We start from the raw sequence: 16441 nt of genomic DNA on the forward strand, positions 1-16441 counted from the left end.
TAATTTTAAATTAGTCTTAGATCTTCTCATATTTCGTATAAATCTCAAACAAAGAGAGAGGACAACAATTTGATCAGATCCACCAACAATCACAAGGATTGGAAAAGCAACAAAGATGCTTAAATGATAAAATTATGAATCAACTTTGCAAAAAAAAAAAAAAAATATGCCACCAGACGGAGAGACGGAGGAAAGGGAAAGAGATTAGAGTGCTCGCCGCTCGATCACAAGATGTCGGATGGACTACAAAGGAATTGGGAGTCTGAGAGAGGATAGAGGCATTGGCTGGGACACGGCAACCGTGGGGCGTGGGGGTTCGTCGATGGCTGGGATTGAATGGGAGGTTGAAAGAGGAGCGAGGGAGTCTGAGAATAGAGATGTAGAGTGGAGACTTGGAGTTCGGTAGAAGAAGAAGGGGGAATCATGCGATTCTTAACCCTAGCCCAGAAACAGGCATTGTTTCTTTTAATTTTTTTTCATACGTTTAAAATAAAACGATGTCGTTTCACGTGAAACACCATTTTTTTGTATAAAAATATATATATATATATTATATCGGTTGATTTGGTCAACGACGTCGGTTTAGGTTATTTTCTCCTGTCGGCAGACTGGTTCTCCACCGATTTCGGCTGGTTCCTGAATCCGACGGTCGATCTCCATCGACGATGGTCGGTCCAGCCGATTCTTTTTCACCCCTAGTTGTTCGACTAGTGTTCCAAACTCCTAACACTATTGGCAATGATTGTCAAGTCTAAAATTTATCTAAAAATTAAGGTTTTGGCTTTAGCCATTAGAAAGGTTAATCTACATTGGACTATCTATCAAAAAGTCAAAATAATAATAATATAATATTAGATTTTTTAATATTATTTTTTTTAAAATTTTTTTATATTTTGTAAATACACTTCATATATTAATTATTGTTTCCCAACTATTTTTTTCCTCAACCTAATTATCCAATAGTAGTCATTGAGAATATTTTTAGAGTAAAATATTATTTTGAAGATGAATAGCAGCTAACCAAATATGGAGAAATGGATGCATTTACTGTAGCTCAAAAGTGGAGTTTTAGAGTTTTGACTACTCTAATGCAGACCACTTTTGAACTACTTAGCCAAAATTTGGCTAAGCCAATATCAGTGCTCTAATACTCAATACACAGTGATCTCATCAATTATCCTTTACATATACATTGTACGATGCTTGTTCGATATTCTGCATTAAGCTTAGGCTGAAGTTACGACAGGCTCCTACTCGTTTGGATATTAAAAATATTTTCTATAATTTATAAATAATAATAAAATAATTTATGAATAATAGTGAATAATAATTAATGAATATAAATGAAGTAATCTCAAAATATCTGAGAACAATTGTATTTTAAAACATGTCGTTACACGTCTCTAAGAATAATTACGCAACTATACCATTATTAATTTCCTAGTCTTATATCATGATGAGGTAATGCTGTCCATCGATATTTGAAATTTCCTTTTAAAAAATAAAAGATAGTTCAATGATGAGATACAAATATGATAATAATGTAGTATGTTATACGAAAAGAGGGGGGAGTTTGAAAATGGTTTTGTTTATATCAAACTTAATTCTAATTATTATGCTAAGTATAATCTCAGAATATGCAAATATCGTACTGTCCATTTAAAAGAAAGTGAGACCAATTATAAAAAAAAGTTCATTTTCTAATAAAGGTTCCACTTTTTTTTTTTTTAAAGGTTGAGTTCATTTTCCTAATTCTAAACTTTAAATTATGTCAATTTCTTTCTCTACACAGTTTTGCATTGAAATTAACAATGAATATGCAAAAATATGAGTGGGAATACTAACAAAAACCTCGTTCCAATCAACAGAGCATATGAAAAATAAAATAAAAAAGTGGATAATGAATCATCACTCCTGATCTAATACCATCAATCTCCTTGACTCACAAGTATCACAGTAGGAATTGTATTGTCATGAGTTGGAGCTTAGAGCAAGGATACTTTATATATTTTACCTAATGACTTTTCAAATTCACTTAATAAAATCAAAGATACAAGAGTAGACTCTAGAGATGAGAATCTTGAACAAAAACCTCATTCCATTGAATACAGTTTGTCATTCTCAGTCATATTTGTTGATATCAAATAAAAAATGCGACCAAAATTAAAAATAAAAATCTAAAAACTAATAAAATCACTTGTCAAAAAAAGATGAGAATCTGGCCCGTTTGGATATAGAGGTGTCTTCTCATTTCATCTAATTTAATTTTAACTAATAATCTCATTACTATTTAGAAAACATTTCAACTCATCTCGTTTGAGTATTAGTAGTGGACTCAACAAAATTAAATTTTAGTCAATGAATAGTAAGGTGTAAAATAAAATGTAACAATGGGTTCAATAAATGAACAGTAATTTTAGCTTCAGATTATATCACTAGCTAAATATTATCTTCTTGTTGATTGATTTCTGGATTATAGGAGATTGCTATATTTCCTAGCAAATGACCTTCTAGGCTCTTAACTTTTTCCAAATCCTGGGTTCCGCCTCCATAAAATCAAATATTATTTAGATCCGAACTTAGTTCGAAAAGGTATAGGATTTAATTGTTCTCTTGAGTTCTAAGATGAGAAGGCATAGTTTTTTTTTTCCCTGGGATTATAGGAACTTGATTTCTGGATTCTTCTTTAATTTATGGAGCACCAGTAGCCTTGTTCTTCTTCCTTGCGATTTGTTTGTTATGTTGTTTTTAATGGTTCTTGGTTTGACTCTCTGGTCATGATTCTTGATTTCTACATATACTTTTTAAAATAAATAAAAAGTTAAAAATTAATATTTTAATAAAATAATAAAAAATTTATTGAATTTATTATTTGATATTATTAAAAAGTAACAAATAAATTTCTTAATCAAATTTTAATCAAAATTTATTGGATCGACAATTAATGCTCTTACTATCCAAACCGGCCGGAAGTGAATAATGAATAGTAGCTACAGGTATTGAACAATAAATCACATTGACTCAGTTTGAATTACAGCAGGAATTGTATTGAGATGTACGATGAATGGAGCTAATTAGAAGTACGTTGATTGGGTAAAAATCGAGTAGGGAAAGGCCCACAATGTGGTCCTGCACAGGCGCAGGCACATCAACAAAAACAGTGGGGCCGTAAGTGCACGGCAACCAAAAGGAGGGACTCGCCCAATAGCGGGAGAGGATCAGAGGACACACCGCCGCGCCGTGCCACTACCAATACCAACCAGAGTCGAGGCGCTGCTTTTTGTCTCACTCTCGAGCGAGAGAAGAGAGGAGTGAATAAGGGCGAAACCCGAAATCCTGTTATCCTCTCGACTCCAGCGAATTCAAAGTGAGAGCAATGGGGTGCGCGTGGGCTTTGCTATATGGATTATGGTGGTATGGAATAAACTAAAGTCATGCAAACTGGATAGCCAGAAAGCAAGAGGAGACACCAACCCCTCCAAGGACTCCAATCGCTTTGTTCGCTCAGTTTTATGGAATTTTGATCCCTGATTCGCGTATGCGATATATCCATACCGAATCTCTCTATCATGTCTCTTGTTTTCTATTTATTACTTGAATGCCACTTTTGCATCTGACTCTCTCTCTCTCTCTCTCTCTCTCCGCTTTCCGTTCTGTTTTCGTCAATTTTGTTACTTGTATTCCTTCTCTCTTTGCTTCTTGAAATCCCTTCTCTGTCTAAAAATATACTGGTTAGATAAAGGGTTATTTTTTACCCGAGCATGATGAGCGAACCAGAAGAAAGGTTTTCAGGCATGGACTCGGTGTTATCAGGTCGGTTCACTTTTCTCTTCCTTTTCTTTTTCTTTTTTTGTTATTGTTTTTTTTGTTTTTTTTTTTTTTTGGTTTTTTGATATATGTTTTTCGCCCTACGCTCTTTCAATTGATGGTTATGTGTTCTATGCTCGTTATTGTTTTCTCGGACAATGCCTGTGACATTATTTTACTTTTTTCCCTTTGCCTTTTTGGGTTTTGTTCCTTTTATCACAAGTGGTAATGCCTGCTGTATTGTTGAGAATGAATGTCGGGCAATGCGTGAGTTTTTCTGGGTTTTTTCTTTCACATCCATTTAGTAATTTGTGGGTTCTTGATAATGATTGTACTTTGGTGGTTGTTTGGGTTATTTATTTATTGTTTGGGTAAGATTGTTTGGGATATTTTCCTCTGGATTTTAACATTGATTATCAATCTTACAGTCTTATTGTTCTTCTTTGGATATTTATGCACAAGTGCGTGCGCTTTATTTCATCTTCTTAATATAAGCGTTGATAGAAATATCTGTGCATGGGTACTAATATTAGTTGTGGGTGTCAAAGCTTTAAGGAAGATTTTTTCAATAGCGTAGGCACGTTTTAAGAGCATACTTATTTATATCAGCTACATTCGGAGTGGAAATTCAAAGAGATGTTTTTATCAGAGGATATAATTGAAGCATTCTTGTTTGTCAGAGATTTGGGTATGATTTTTAGAAAGTACTTGAACTTCACGTAGCTTGTTATGATTCTTAAACGAGGTTTTAATATCACCAATCCAATAATTCTATATTTTCCTAAAGCCAATATGTGAGATTTCCACATTTTTTAATGTCCAGAGTTGATTTATCTTGTTTACTAGAATAAGCGATGGTTGGAAAATTTGGGAATGAGTTTATGTGACTGGTTTTTTTCAATTAATTTTAAAGGGTTTTAAAACAGCTGGACAAATACTGGGCAATAAAAATGAGGATTCAATGCCAATGAGCTCATGTCACGCAAGATCATGTTCAAGCATGTGGTGATACTTTTGGAATGTGATGCCTTTTTTTTTTTTCAGCAAGGCTTTTTTATTCGAGTATGGATCTCTGGGGGTTATGGGTGTTGTTCATACAGTCATTTTCAGTTCTGCAATTGCTGCTTGATTGACTACCTCAGTTAAGAGAAAGCACGCACACACACGCGCGCGCATTGATAAGTAGATTATATATATATATATATATATATATATACATACTGTGGACACTTGATTGGAGAATGCGAATGACAACTCTTTCCTTCATAGATTTTTGAGAATTTTTCCTTCATGTTAAACTTGTTCTAGATGTGACCTTGGATATCTGAAGTTGAAGTTAGATTCCTTTTTCATATTTGAAGGTTGTGCACTTGATCCTGCAAAATATAGCCAGCTAAGCTTGGGAGAGAAAAGAGCACTAGTCCGCGAGATTGCCCGATGGTCAAAAGACGCCCCAGAGATTCTTCGTTCTTTTACGCGTCCAGAGCTTCTCGAAATCATCTGTGCTGAAATGGGCAAAGAGAGAAAGTACACTGGATATACAAAATCTCAAATGATAGAACACCTTCTAAAGTTAGTTTCTCAGAATTTTGAGGGGCAAAATTCATTTGCCTTTTCTCCTGCTCGTATTGGATTAAAAAGGAAAAGGAACGTAGTCCCTCCTTCTCAACTATTGACTGACCTAAATCATGCTCCTCCAGAAAACAATGAAGAAGAACATGTGAAAATTCTGCTCTGTCAGAATGTCGCTTGCAGGGCTTCTTTAACTCCAGAGGATGCCTTTTGCAAGAGATGTTCTTGCTGTGTCTGTCATTATTATGACGATAACAAGGATCCTAGTCTGTGGTTGACCTGTGAGAATGACCTCTGCGGATTGTCTTGCCATCTTGAATGTGCGTTGAAGCATGAAAGAGCTGGTATTTTGAAGAATAAGTGTTGTAAAAAGTTGGATGGAAGCTTCTATTGTGTATCATGTGGAAAAATCCATGGGCTAATGAGGTAAATCCTATGAACTTCTAGACAAAATTAACTTTTGCTGCCAACTTGATGAATAGTATCTAGTACAGCTGGGCAGTTGCAACCAGACCTTGAAAACTCAACTAATCGTTGATAGCTGTATAACACATTGACACTTTTTATTTAAAAATCTATCACACATCGACGCATGCAAATATATAGGCAATGTTACTGCCAGTTATACTTGTTACTTCCTCAGCAGTTTGAAGAACCTGGCTAGGCACTTGCAATTCAACTGCCTTGACATATTTGAATTATATCTCCAACATGCCAACACAGTAGGGTTAGAAATCGAGCTAACCAACCTAATCCCAAAGCAAACTATGACATGGTAACTCAATGCACTTAGTTACTTGGTAAATTGATCCTACCAAGTTCTTAGATTTTATTGCTAAGATACTATGCGAAAGAATTGGCTGGTTAATATTACGTTTCTGCAGAACCTGGAGGAAACAATTGCTGGTTGCCAAGGAGGCTAGAAGAGTGGATGTGCTATGTCTACGGTTATCTTTGGCTCAAAAGATTCTCTTGGGAACAGCACTATACAAAGAAGCACATAGGACAGTGGATTCTGCGGTGAAAATACTGAAAGATGAAGTGGGGCCTCTAGATCAGGTATGCAAAAGTATGGCACGCTGCATTGTCAACAGACTCCCTTGTGGTGCTGAGGTCCAGAAGTTATGTGCTTCTGCTGTGGCATCTTTTGATTCAATGTTTTGCCTGGATTATATGGAAGAGAAATATCCATTTGGTAAGCTTATTTCTTTTTCAGAATGTGAATTCTCAATTTTTCATGACCCGATGTGGGTTCATTTTTCGAGTTTTTGAATTTGGAATAACATAGCGAATGTGTAAATATGAAGAAAAAATAACATTTTTTTTACCCCTTTTAGAACTTGCTTTTATTTTTTCGCTGATGATATTTGATCAAAATCTTTATAGCAGCTTGTCGGATCCAGTTCGAAGAGTCCACCCCTACCTCGGTGATCATTGTGCTAGAATATGAAGATCATCTGTTAAAAGAATACCTAGGCTGCAGACTCTGGCATCGCAAGTCTGTCGTGAAGGATTATCCAGAGCAACCCACTTTCATTGTATTTAGGCCAGAGAAGAGATTCAAGATAAGCCACCTGCAACCTTCTACTGAGTATTCCTGCAAGGTTTCTTTGTTTAGCAGCACAGGGGTATTGGGTGTTTTGGAAGCTAAATGGGAGACACCCGCATCAGATAGAAGCTGTTTTACAGCTTTAAAACATGGAAAGGCAGAACATACAATTATAGCGCAAGATCATCTTCAGGTGGAGTCAACCAAGTTTGGTAACATTAAATTAGCACCTCCTGCAAAGCTTCAACCGTTGGTCGACATCAACAAGAGCAAGAGTGAAAGGTTTTGCTCGCCGTCTCTTTTCATTGAAACTGTTTCTCCTTCCACTCCTTGTAAGTGCAGTGGAATGCGAGCAGTTCCCGATATGGGTTGTAAAAAGCGCTTAGAGGAAAGTGATTATGAGCATTCCGTGCAATTGGTCAAATGGTTAGAGCATGAAGGGCACCTGGATGAAGATTTTAGAGTAAAATTTCTCACTTGGTTCAGCCTCAAAGCCACAGACCAAGAGAGAAGGGTGGTTAATGTCTTCGTGGCTACTTTGCTTGACGACCCTCCTAGTTTAGCCGGACAGCTTATGGATACCTTCATGGACAAGATATGCTGTGAACAAAAACCAGTTGATTCTAGGCATGGCTTTTGCTTTAGCTTGTGGCATTAATGCTGAATAGTTATTTTGTTTTGCATGAACATTTTAGAGAGTAACCAAAGACATGTAGGCTTTTGCTGGCAAAACAGAAAAATATATTTGGCTACTTCAAGCCAGAAAAATGTGAATCTCCTTGATTTCTCTCTCTCATTATGAGTTTATGTTTGGCATTGCCGGTTAAAAATTGTACATTTTGAGTGCATATGAATGGAAGAAAGATGGTATTTGGTCCATAACCACAACGTTCTTCCAGCACTAGAGAGAGAGAATTTGCAAATACTGAAGCTTTGATTTCGCCTCTTCAATGTGGCTTTGGTTTATGCCCACCCATCAAACCCCTGACAAGAATTTATCTTTTCATATGGGAGAATGATTCGGGTTTTTTCAAATAAATATATTTTATATTGATTAATGATATTTATAATCTTGGAGTGTACAATCTTGTTAGTTTTCGAAAGTAGCAAGCACAAACATCTCTTTCTGTTTGGTGTCGTAAAAAGGATGGGAAATGGAAATGGAAAGAATAAATAGATAGGAGGGGAGACAGAGGTGAATATAGTCTGGAGAGAATATTTTTGAAAAGTAGAAGGATGAAAAATGAAAAAATTATTTATATTTTTTTCAAAGGATTGCGAGTTGCGACAACCGGCGACTGGATACCACTGTTATCATTTATCAACGACATGTTATGTCGGTAAAAATATTTTCATGACTCTCGGACTCGGACTTCCCTCAAATAAACTGAGAGAACTGCATTGTTACTAATTACAAATCTTAAATGTATAAAATTTATATAATTTTTTTGTAAAAATATGGATTCTGTAAAAAAAAAAAAATTGAATTTTTCATATTTTTTCATGATGAAGTTCATTTTCTTTTATAAAGATCTTATATAAGACTTGTACATTTAAAACTTATATATATTATTTATCTATAACATGAGTGTTGTTTAGAAAACAGTAACTGAATTTATATATAGTAATGTTATCTAGTGTCTCTTTTATTATTCTTTCATCATTTTATAATATGGCATTTAATAATAAGAAGTTATTTATTATATTTTATTTATATATCAATTATTTAATATTACGTAAAGTGATGTTGAGAGAATGAGATTAAAAATAATAATAAATAGAAATTTTTTTCATATATATAATATTCATTTTCCACCATTTTACTAAATACTAAAGTACAAACTAGTAAGTAGTAACAAAGCATCCCATGCATCATGTCGTGTCACACAAAATCAAAAACATGGATCAGAAAACAAAAATTACAACACATGCATGCCTATAGAACCATGCATATTTTTATATGAAGTAATCTGACGTCATCAAATATAGAGTCATAGAGAGGACAAATTAATAGCGGAGAGATAACAAATTACCTAAAGAAATTGACACACATTGTAATTATTTTTGTTTTATTTTTATTATTCAAAACTTTTTTTCATATATTGTTGATGTGACAAAATTGACAAATGGTCATTGTTAAAAAACTCTATTATCACTTAAGTACTACGTATCACACGTAATTTTTTTTTAATTTTTTTTTATTAAATGTATGATGTATGGATAATGAGTAATTTTTTTTTAATTTAATAAAAATAAAATAAAATTAAAAATTAAGTGTGATATATAATATAAAAATAATGAGTAGAAGGCGTATTTGTTATAGGGTGACAAACCCATTGACTATGAACCATGATACATACGGGTGAAACCATACCGAGGGAAAATGAAGGACAATCAGTACGTTAGTGTTCATGTACTCTTCTGGTCGATCATTTTTTTATTGGCTTTATATATGGGTTACTTTTTTAAAAAAAAAAAAAATTAATTAATACAATTCAATTTATAAAATAATTTTTAATAATGATTTTTTAACCAAATGTTTCTCAAAACAAGTTCATTTGTAGTTTGGTGAATTTAATATCTAATGAATAATCTTAGATATAATTCTAAAATATGGATGTCTCGTATATTACTTTTGAAAAAAATAAGACTCATCATGAAAAAATTAATTTTTTAATATATCTCAATTTTTTTTTTTAAATATGTATAACTTGTATATTCTAAAATTATATAAATCATTTCCTATTCTATTTGAGCAATCATCGCCAAAACTTTGAAAAAAACTAGTAAAGTTTTTGTTTGAATTAAAGAGTTTCAAAGGGACTTCTTATGGTATTTATTAATTAGATGTTGAGGCGATGAAATTGTCATAATAACTCGGGATTAGAGCACTGGCATTAGACCAGCTAAATGCCAACTAAGTCTAAATTTTGACTAAATTTTTTCAAAACCAATTGTATTGGACTAGCTAAATCATTTCAAGTTAAGTTATGAGTTATAGTAAATGAAAAAGCAAAGTCATATTTAGTGAGTTACTATTCACCAATCAAAAGAATATTTTATTAAAAAATATTTATTTTCTCTTACTTTTTTCTTCCTTTCTTTTCATATTAAATAATTTATTCAAACAGTAAAAATTAAATTATTAATTAATATATACAATATATTTGTAAAATATAAAAAAAAGTATTAAAATATATAATATAATATTATTAATTTAATTTTAAAATAGCTAGTCTAATATGAATTAATCTCTTCAAAGATTTTAACTTTAGCTAAAAACTTAAGTTTTAGTCAAAATTTAAACTTGGAAATGACTAAACCATTACCAATGTTTTATTGATTCGATGGCGGAAAACTTGCGCCATCGATCGGCTCAGAATGTCACCTCCATGGTGTCGTGGAGGTGAGTCTTTCAGCTGAAAAAACCTCTCACGTACGCCGATTCCAATAAAGTACATAAATGCTATTCCCTCTCCTCGCTTCATCGCGTGAGGTTCTCGACTCACGCCTCCCGATTCTCCGCAATCGTATGGACCCAACAACTCCAGAGGCTCACACTCCCAGCGTCTACTTTGCTTAGTCTCGCACCTTCAATCTCTCACGCATTTCCTTGGAGAGACCAAGACCTTCCTCTCTGTTCCATTAAATATTCCACAGCTATGCCCACCAACGAAGGTTTCCAAGGTATTCCCCATTTCCGATTTTTATTTTTTGTTTGTTAATGTTATGTTTTATCTCTGTTGTGGGTATTTTTTATTTCTGGAAAACTGGGTTTTTTTTCCTGGAATAGTGAGCATAGGAGACAGTCAATTGAAGGCTGATAATCGATAGAAACATAAGATTTATCAAGATTTGAGGAGGAAATAGCAGAAAGGGTTAGGACTTGGAGAAAATACAGATTATGGGTTCGGTTATTTGAAGATTCGAGATGTACAAAAACCGAAGATATGACATGAACGGGAGAACCTTTCTCCCCCTCTGCCCTCGTTGCCGTCGGTGATGTCAATGATTTAACACGATGGATTCGATTATTTCGAAAGATGATAAAAATAATAGTTCGTGAACGAGGGATTTCTGAATTCATTATCTGACATAAAAGTATTGAGAGAGTCTACGAGTCGTGTGCGAAGTTGTAAAACTGGTTAAAGAATGAGCAAGTGCAGTAACATTCCCACAATTTGGTTTCTTATCTGAAAAGAAAAAAATGACTTTGTTACTTATCTATCTGAACCAAGGATATCGTGTTATAGCTACAAGTGTAGCAGTTAATGGATGAGGTTTCTCTGAGTGGTATTGGTAAGGGTTTCAGCTATCTTTGACATAACACAAAGCACTCTCTCACTTCTTTCCTTATAAGCATTGAAAGATGTCTCAATTGGGAGGCAACATGCAGGATGTAAATAACATATTATTGGTCTTATACTTGTTTTAAAAATGAGATGGACTGGTTCTGATTTTTGCCCTTCATACTTTATGTACTAAATGTGTTCATACGGTTGTACCTGTTCCTCCACGATGGACAATGGTGGGTATTAGCATAAATGAATGCTTTTGAAGAGCATTATCTAGTCAGAGTTGGTTTGGATTAGCAGGTCTACCCACTCAGACGCAAGAAATTCTTGAAGGGATGCACCTATAGTTTACTGACCTGTTTTGCATACAAAGGTTGAATGAAATCTTGGAGTTTAGGAAGAAGAGTAATCCTGTATGCAATATTTGCCTGAAAATTATGTATTAAATATTTTACCTTTCATGCCTTTTATGTTCATGTTTGGTGAGATTCGTACTTTAATTATTTTTCTCACTTTCTGAAGCACAGCAGGTGTTTCAAATTGCTATGTATTCAAGAGCCGTCTGCAGGAGTATGCTCAAAAAGTTGGACTTCCTACACCTGTGTACGAAACTATCAAAGAAGGCCCTTCCCATGAACCTTCTTTCAGATCAACTGTGATTGTCAATGATGTTAAATATGATTCTTTGCCTGGGTTTTTCAATCGTAAGGCAGCCGAGCAGTCAGCTGCCGAAGTTGCTCTGTTGGAGTTAGCTAAATCTTGTGAAGTTAATCAAAGCATCTCTCAGCCTGTTGTAAGTTGAATTATGGTTTCAATGAATAACTGTAAAAGCTTGGTAATTGAGCCGTCTTGAATGCAATCTCATAAAATTTTTGCTTCCCTGACTCTATACTGGATCCCCCCTCCCCTGGGGGCAAGCACACATATGCACGAGTTCGCAATTCGTCAGTCTATACTAGATCTAGTAGTGTATTTATATAATCTTCAATGGTTTATTCGCTACCAAATTTGGAAATTGTCAGCTTTTCTGCCGAATAAAGTAATGATTTATAATTTTGTAGAGATTGGGTCTTCTTGATCTTAAGGATCTTAGTTTTATGCAACACTAACCCCCGCCGTGAAACAAGTAAATAGGCATAGCCCAAGTACACAGAAAGTATACATCAGAGAACACGTAGTTACAAGTTAGGAGCTAGAAAGTGATACAAAAAAGTCATGAAAGCTGGCTCCATTAAAAACACTAGGAGAAGCCCAAAGAAATAAGTATGGAAAAAGAAATCTCTAAGCTCATCCAAAGAATGTTCTTTATCTTCAAAGCTTCGACCATTCCTTTCAACCAAAACACACCACACATGCAAGTCCAGTCTTGTTGAAGTTCTCAGCCCATAACATCCTTGCCACCTCACAGTGAAGTAAAAGATGATCCACAGACTCACCACTCTTCTTACACATAGCACAAGTCCCTCACTACGAGTCCACACAACACTCTCCCCTTTTTTTAAGTAAGAAGTAAACACATCACTCCCCCTTTTAAAATTCATTTGAAAATAAGGGCTCCATCAATTGAAGAGCATCATAGTTTGTGGGCCATTGGGCTTTCACGTGTGTTTCTGCATAATTCATTTAGTTTAGAGTATAGGTTGGTAGTTTTGTCTTGTAGGACACCTTTAGTTTGACGTTCAGTGTCCCATATCACAATGTTCTATTCATACCCCTATCCTTTTTAACAGCATAAAACATAAAAATGCCTGATGGTTTTAGATAAGATATACATGCTTTTTTTTGTTCTTATAAGCTTTGTTAAATTCTTTCTATCCTCTTTCTCTACCTGTTGTCAGCTAAACTTTTATTCTTCTATCGACAGTAGTTTACATGGCATGCCTTAGTCAGGCAGCTTGTATACAAGATTATGGCAATTGATTTAATATTTCCAAAGCAAAGTGCCCTCTCTTTGCCATTATAAAAGTTTTGTTATGGATTGTAGACTCGCTAAACATGCATATGTGCACTGACAAGGTATATCATGTGATCATCGCCATCATATTCAAGTACCGTCTCACCCAGTAGAATTTCACTTTTATCATATCCTTCCCACTTGCTGTTGGGCTCCTTCAAAGTGAGGGAGTTTGATATTAGATCATTCTACAAAGCATTTCTTCCTTAGGGTAGCTTCTCTCCCTTGGAAGCAAATTTGGAGGAATATGGCTCCATTGAGAGTGACTTTCTTTGTTTGAACAGCGGCTCTAGAGAATGATCCTCATGTGTGACAATCTTTGAAAGAGGCACATGATAGTGTTGGGTTGTTGTTATACTTGTAAGAAGAGTGGAGATAGTACTACCGATTAAAAAAGAAAAAAGAACAAAGAAAAATAAGAGTGGAGATAGTATAGATCATCTATTGCTTCACCGTGAGATTGCCAATGCTTTGTGGAACACTATTTTTAGTTGTTTGGGCTCAATTTGGGTTATGCCAAATAGAGTGGTAGATCTATTGGTGTGTTAGAGTGGCAGGTTTGATAGCTACAAGAGCTACTTTAGGAAGCTGATCCCTTTTTGTGTTATGTGATTAATATGAAAGGAAGGTCTGAAGGGAATGACTGGACTTTTGAGGACTGCAAGAAGACGATGGCAGATGTGAAGGATGTTTGCTTTAGAACCCTTTTTGTCTCGGATCACTGACCAATCTTGTTTATCTATTTACAGTTTGCACTATTTTTTAATTTTTTTTTTTTTTTTTTTAAATTAGGTTTATATTTTGTATACTCCCTGTGTACCTACATAACATCCTCTTTTTTTTTTTTTTTTTTTTTTTTTTTGTCACTTGTAATATGTAGAGCCTTCATTATAAAAAAGTTTTTTTTTTCAACTGCCATATGGTAAACAAAAGCCATTTGTGTTTCATTTGACTTGCTCATTGCTCTTATTAGTTGGTAATTTTCTATTTCTCACTTATAATAATGATGATGATAATAATAATAATAATTTGCTATCTCTCGTAATTTTTTTGACCTGGATATCTCTCACTCATAATTGATATTAGCTTCTGTATTTATTGCAGCATGAAACAGGACTATGCAAAAATCTACTTCAGGAATATGCTCAAAAGATGAATTACGCAATTCCATTATACCAGTGTCAAAAGGATGAAACCCCAGGCCGAGTACCACTTTTTTTGTGTACTATTGAGATAGGGGGGATTCGTTACATTGGAGCTGCAGCAAAAACAAAGAAAGAAGCAGAGATTAAAGCTGCTAGAACTGCTCTTTTAGCCATTCAGTCAAGTACGACTCAGTCATCCGAGAAACCCTTTCTCAACTCACAGTTAACAGTAATCCCAAGCAAGAAAAGGGGGACCAAATCCGTCAATGATATCGAGGAGGCTGCGAATCCTCCAAAGGCTAAGAAAGCTCGATTCAAAAAGAAAATGTTGAAAAAGAAACTTTCTGGAGACAAGCTAGGCAACAGTCAAGGTGAGAATGCAGGCACTATGGAATCCCTTTTGGAGAATAATGGACCAGAATCAGATCAAATTGATGCAGCTGCGGTCCAAGAAGCAGGCATGGGAATGTCGTCCATCGAAGCTATTGGGAATCCCCAAAATGTTAGATCATATGTGAGCTCAAGCGAGAAAGAAATATCTGCTGGGGAAGGTGCCTTGGCTCAACAAGTGAATGGAAATTATGAAAATGGGAAGTCATCAGCTTCAAATTCTACTCTAAACAACGACATGGGGCATTCTCCATATTTTCTGGAGATCTGACTGTACTGACGAAGGAGATGAATGAGGTATCTGAATTTGAAGATATAGTTTCGGTTGCAGACAGTGCTACCATGGGTCACGTAGGGCTTCAAGTATCCAGCCAGCTTAAATCAGTAAGAAAAGAGGATCCAAGTGGGTGCAAATCATGTTGGAGAGATCAAGGGTGAGGTTCAATTGTTTGGAAATCATTTTGCAGTTAGGAGAAATAGTAAATTGAGGTTTTTAATAGATTTTTAGACATTTCAAGGATTCTATGATCAGTTTATACTTCAGTCAAAGACTTTACAATCTTATGGTCTCCATCAGCTTCATTTGCATGTATTGGTGGATTTGGAGCATAGACCGCAACAAAGAACCTACTGTTATGGTTTCAGCTTATTGTGTTGTCATGAGAATGAGAATGGTACTACTTTTTTTAAGGATCTTTTTAACAGTTTATGTTGCGAAAATATTCAAGATTTGCCATTAATGGTTGCAATATGAGCTCTGATTTAAGTTATCAACACCATCATCATTTTGGTTGTTATTTACTCTTCATCTTTCCATGTGATGATTCTCCCCATCTTCCCGTTCTGAATGTGAGGAAGAAATCTTTTAGCTCTTGTTATTATTTTGAATCAAATAACCTGCAAATTATTTTTATTTACTCCTTCTCATACTCATACATTTTCGAGAGACCAATTTACTTCTTTCCATTTCATATAGATACTGTAATATATTATCATTCGTATAAATTCTGAAAGAATAATGCATTTTACATGGGTAGCTCATAAAAAAGGAAATGTGTATAATAACTACTAGTTTAAAAAAAAAAAAAACCTACTAGTTATATAACTTAGACACATATATATAAGGTAAAAACGACAAAAAGAATATTAGTGGTTGAACTTCCAAAATCCACGAGCATGTAATTAAAATTTTTTATCTAAATTTTAAAATTGAGTTTTGCTATAAATCAGCTACTGTTCACGTCACACATCCCACACCTATAGCTTTTCATAGGGTATGAGAGTATTTTCATAGGGTGTATGAATGTTTTTCATAAAGTGTAAGATGGTAAATAGTGATTGATGAAAATAATTTTTCTTTAAAAATTAGAGATAAGAAAAAAATAATTATATAAGGCGAGTCGTATGCAATTTCTTATTGCATATATAAATATAATAACATATGAATTCCAATCGTCACATAATTAATTATTAAATAATATCAAGATATAATTACATGCTATTCTACACTGATTTGTGGTGATACGATTTGATTTATAATATTTAAATTTACAATTTCTTCTTACAAATTAAATTTTATTACGTTAACAGTATACAGTATCTGTTGACTGTAATCTACACTTATTTGTGAATATAATTTTTCTTTTAAAAACTAATAGGTGTGTAATTAATATTAATATTTACTGAATAACTAATAAAATTATTAGTTATCAGAAATTCTATAAGCAAA

General features: G+C 34.2%; 2 protein-coding genes across 6 annotated transcripts; both read left to right on the plus strand.

Annotated features, from left to right (window-relative positions):
• The first annotated feature begins 3165 nt into the window (after positions 1-3165).
• Positions 3166-7724, plus strand: LOC121262884 (VIN3-like protein 2). Of its 4 annotated transcripts, none has more exons than XM_041165558.1 (5): positions 3166-3813; positions 4385-4495; positions 5169-5805; positions 6264-6574; positions 6766-7724. In XM_041165558.1, the coding sequence occupies exons 2-5, from the start codon at positions 4444-4446 to the stop codon at positions 7584-7586; spliced, it is 1821 nt and encodes a 606-aa protein (XP_041021492.1). In that variant the 5' UTR covers positions 3166-3813; positions 4385-4443; the 3' UTR covers positions 7587-7724. The 4 variants fall into 4 exon arrangements, with proteins under 4 accessions (XP_041021492.1, XP_041021494.1, XP_041021493.1 ...); XM_041165559.1 differs by lacking the exon at positions 4385-4495 and having other exon boundaries at positions 3167-3536; positions 3737-3813; XM_041165560.1 differs by lacking the exon at positions 4385-4495 and having other exon boundaries at positions 6769-7724.
• Positions 7725-10379: 2655 nt separating this feature from the next.
• Positions 10380-15446, plus strand: LOC121263030 (double-stranded RNA-binding protein 1). Of its 2 annotated transcripts, none has more exons than XM_041165801.1 (3): positions 10380-10615; positions 11751-12016; positions 14282-15446. In XM_041165801.1, exons 1-3 carry the CDS (start codon positions 10591-10593, stop codon positions 14981-14983), a joined length of 993 nt encoding a protein of 330 aa, XP_041021735.1. In that variant the 5' UTR covers positions 10380-10590; the 3' UTR covers positions 14984-15446. The 2 variants fall into 2 exon arrangements, with proteins under 2 accessions (XP_041021735.1, XP_041021736.1); XM_041165802.1 differs by having other exon boundaries at positions 11754-12016.
• The last annotated feature ends 995 nt before the right edge of the window (positions 15447-16441 follow it).

Source organism: Juglans microcarpa x Juglans regia, chromosome 4S, assembly GCF_004785595.1.
Source record: "Juglans microcarpa x Juglans regia isolate MS1-56 chromosome 4S, Jm3101_v1.0, whole genome shotgun sequence".
Lineage (NCBI taxonomy): Eukaryota > Viridiplantae > Streptophyta > Magnoliopsida > Fagales > Juglandaceae > Juglans > Juglans microcarpa x Juglans regia.

Excerpts from the sequence above, each read along its gene's own strand:
- LOC121262884 (XM_041165558.1), top strand. The coding sequence starts at position 4,444 with ATGTTTTTATCAGAGGATATAATTGAAGCATTCTTGTTTGTCAGAGAT. Across the intron at positions 4,496-5,168 it reads CTTGTTTGTCAGAGATTTGG|GTTGTGCACTTGATCCTGCA; the intron begins GTATGATTTTTA and ends TCATATTTGAAG. Across the intron at positions 5,806-6,263 it reads AAAATCCATGGGCTAATGAG|AACCTGGAGGAAACAATTGC; the intron begins GTAAATCCTATG and ends ACGTTTCTGCAG.
- LOC121263030 (XM_041165801.1), top strand. The coding sequence starts at position 10,591 with ATGCCCACCAACGAAGGTTTCCAAG. Across the intron at positions 10,616-11,750 it reads CACCAACGAAGGTTTCCAAG|CAGGTGTTTCAAATTGCTAT; the intron begins GTATTCCCCATT and ends TCTGAAGCACAG. Across the intron at positions 12,017-14,281 it reads AAAGCATCTCTCAGCCTGTT|CATGAAACAGGACTATGCAA; the intron begins GTAAGTTGAATT and ends TATTTATTGCAG.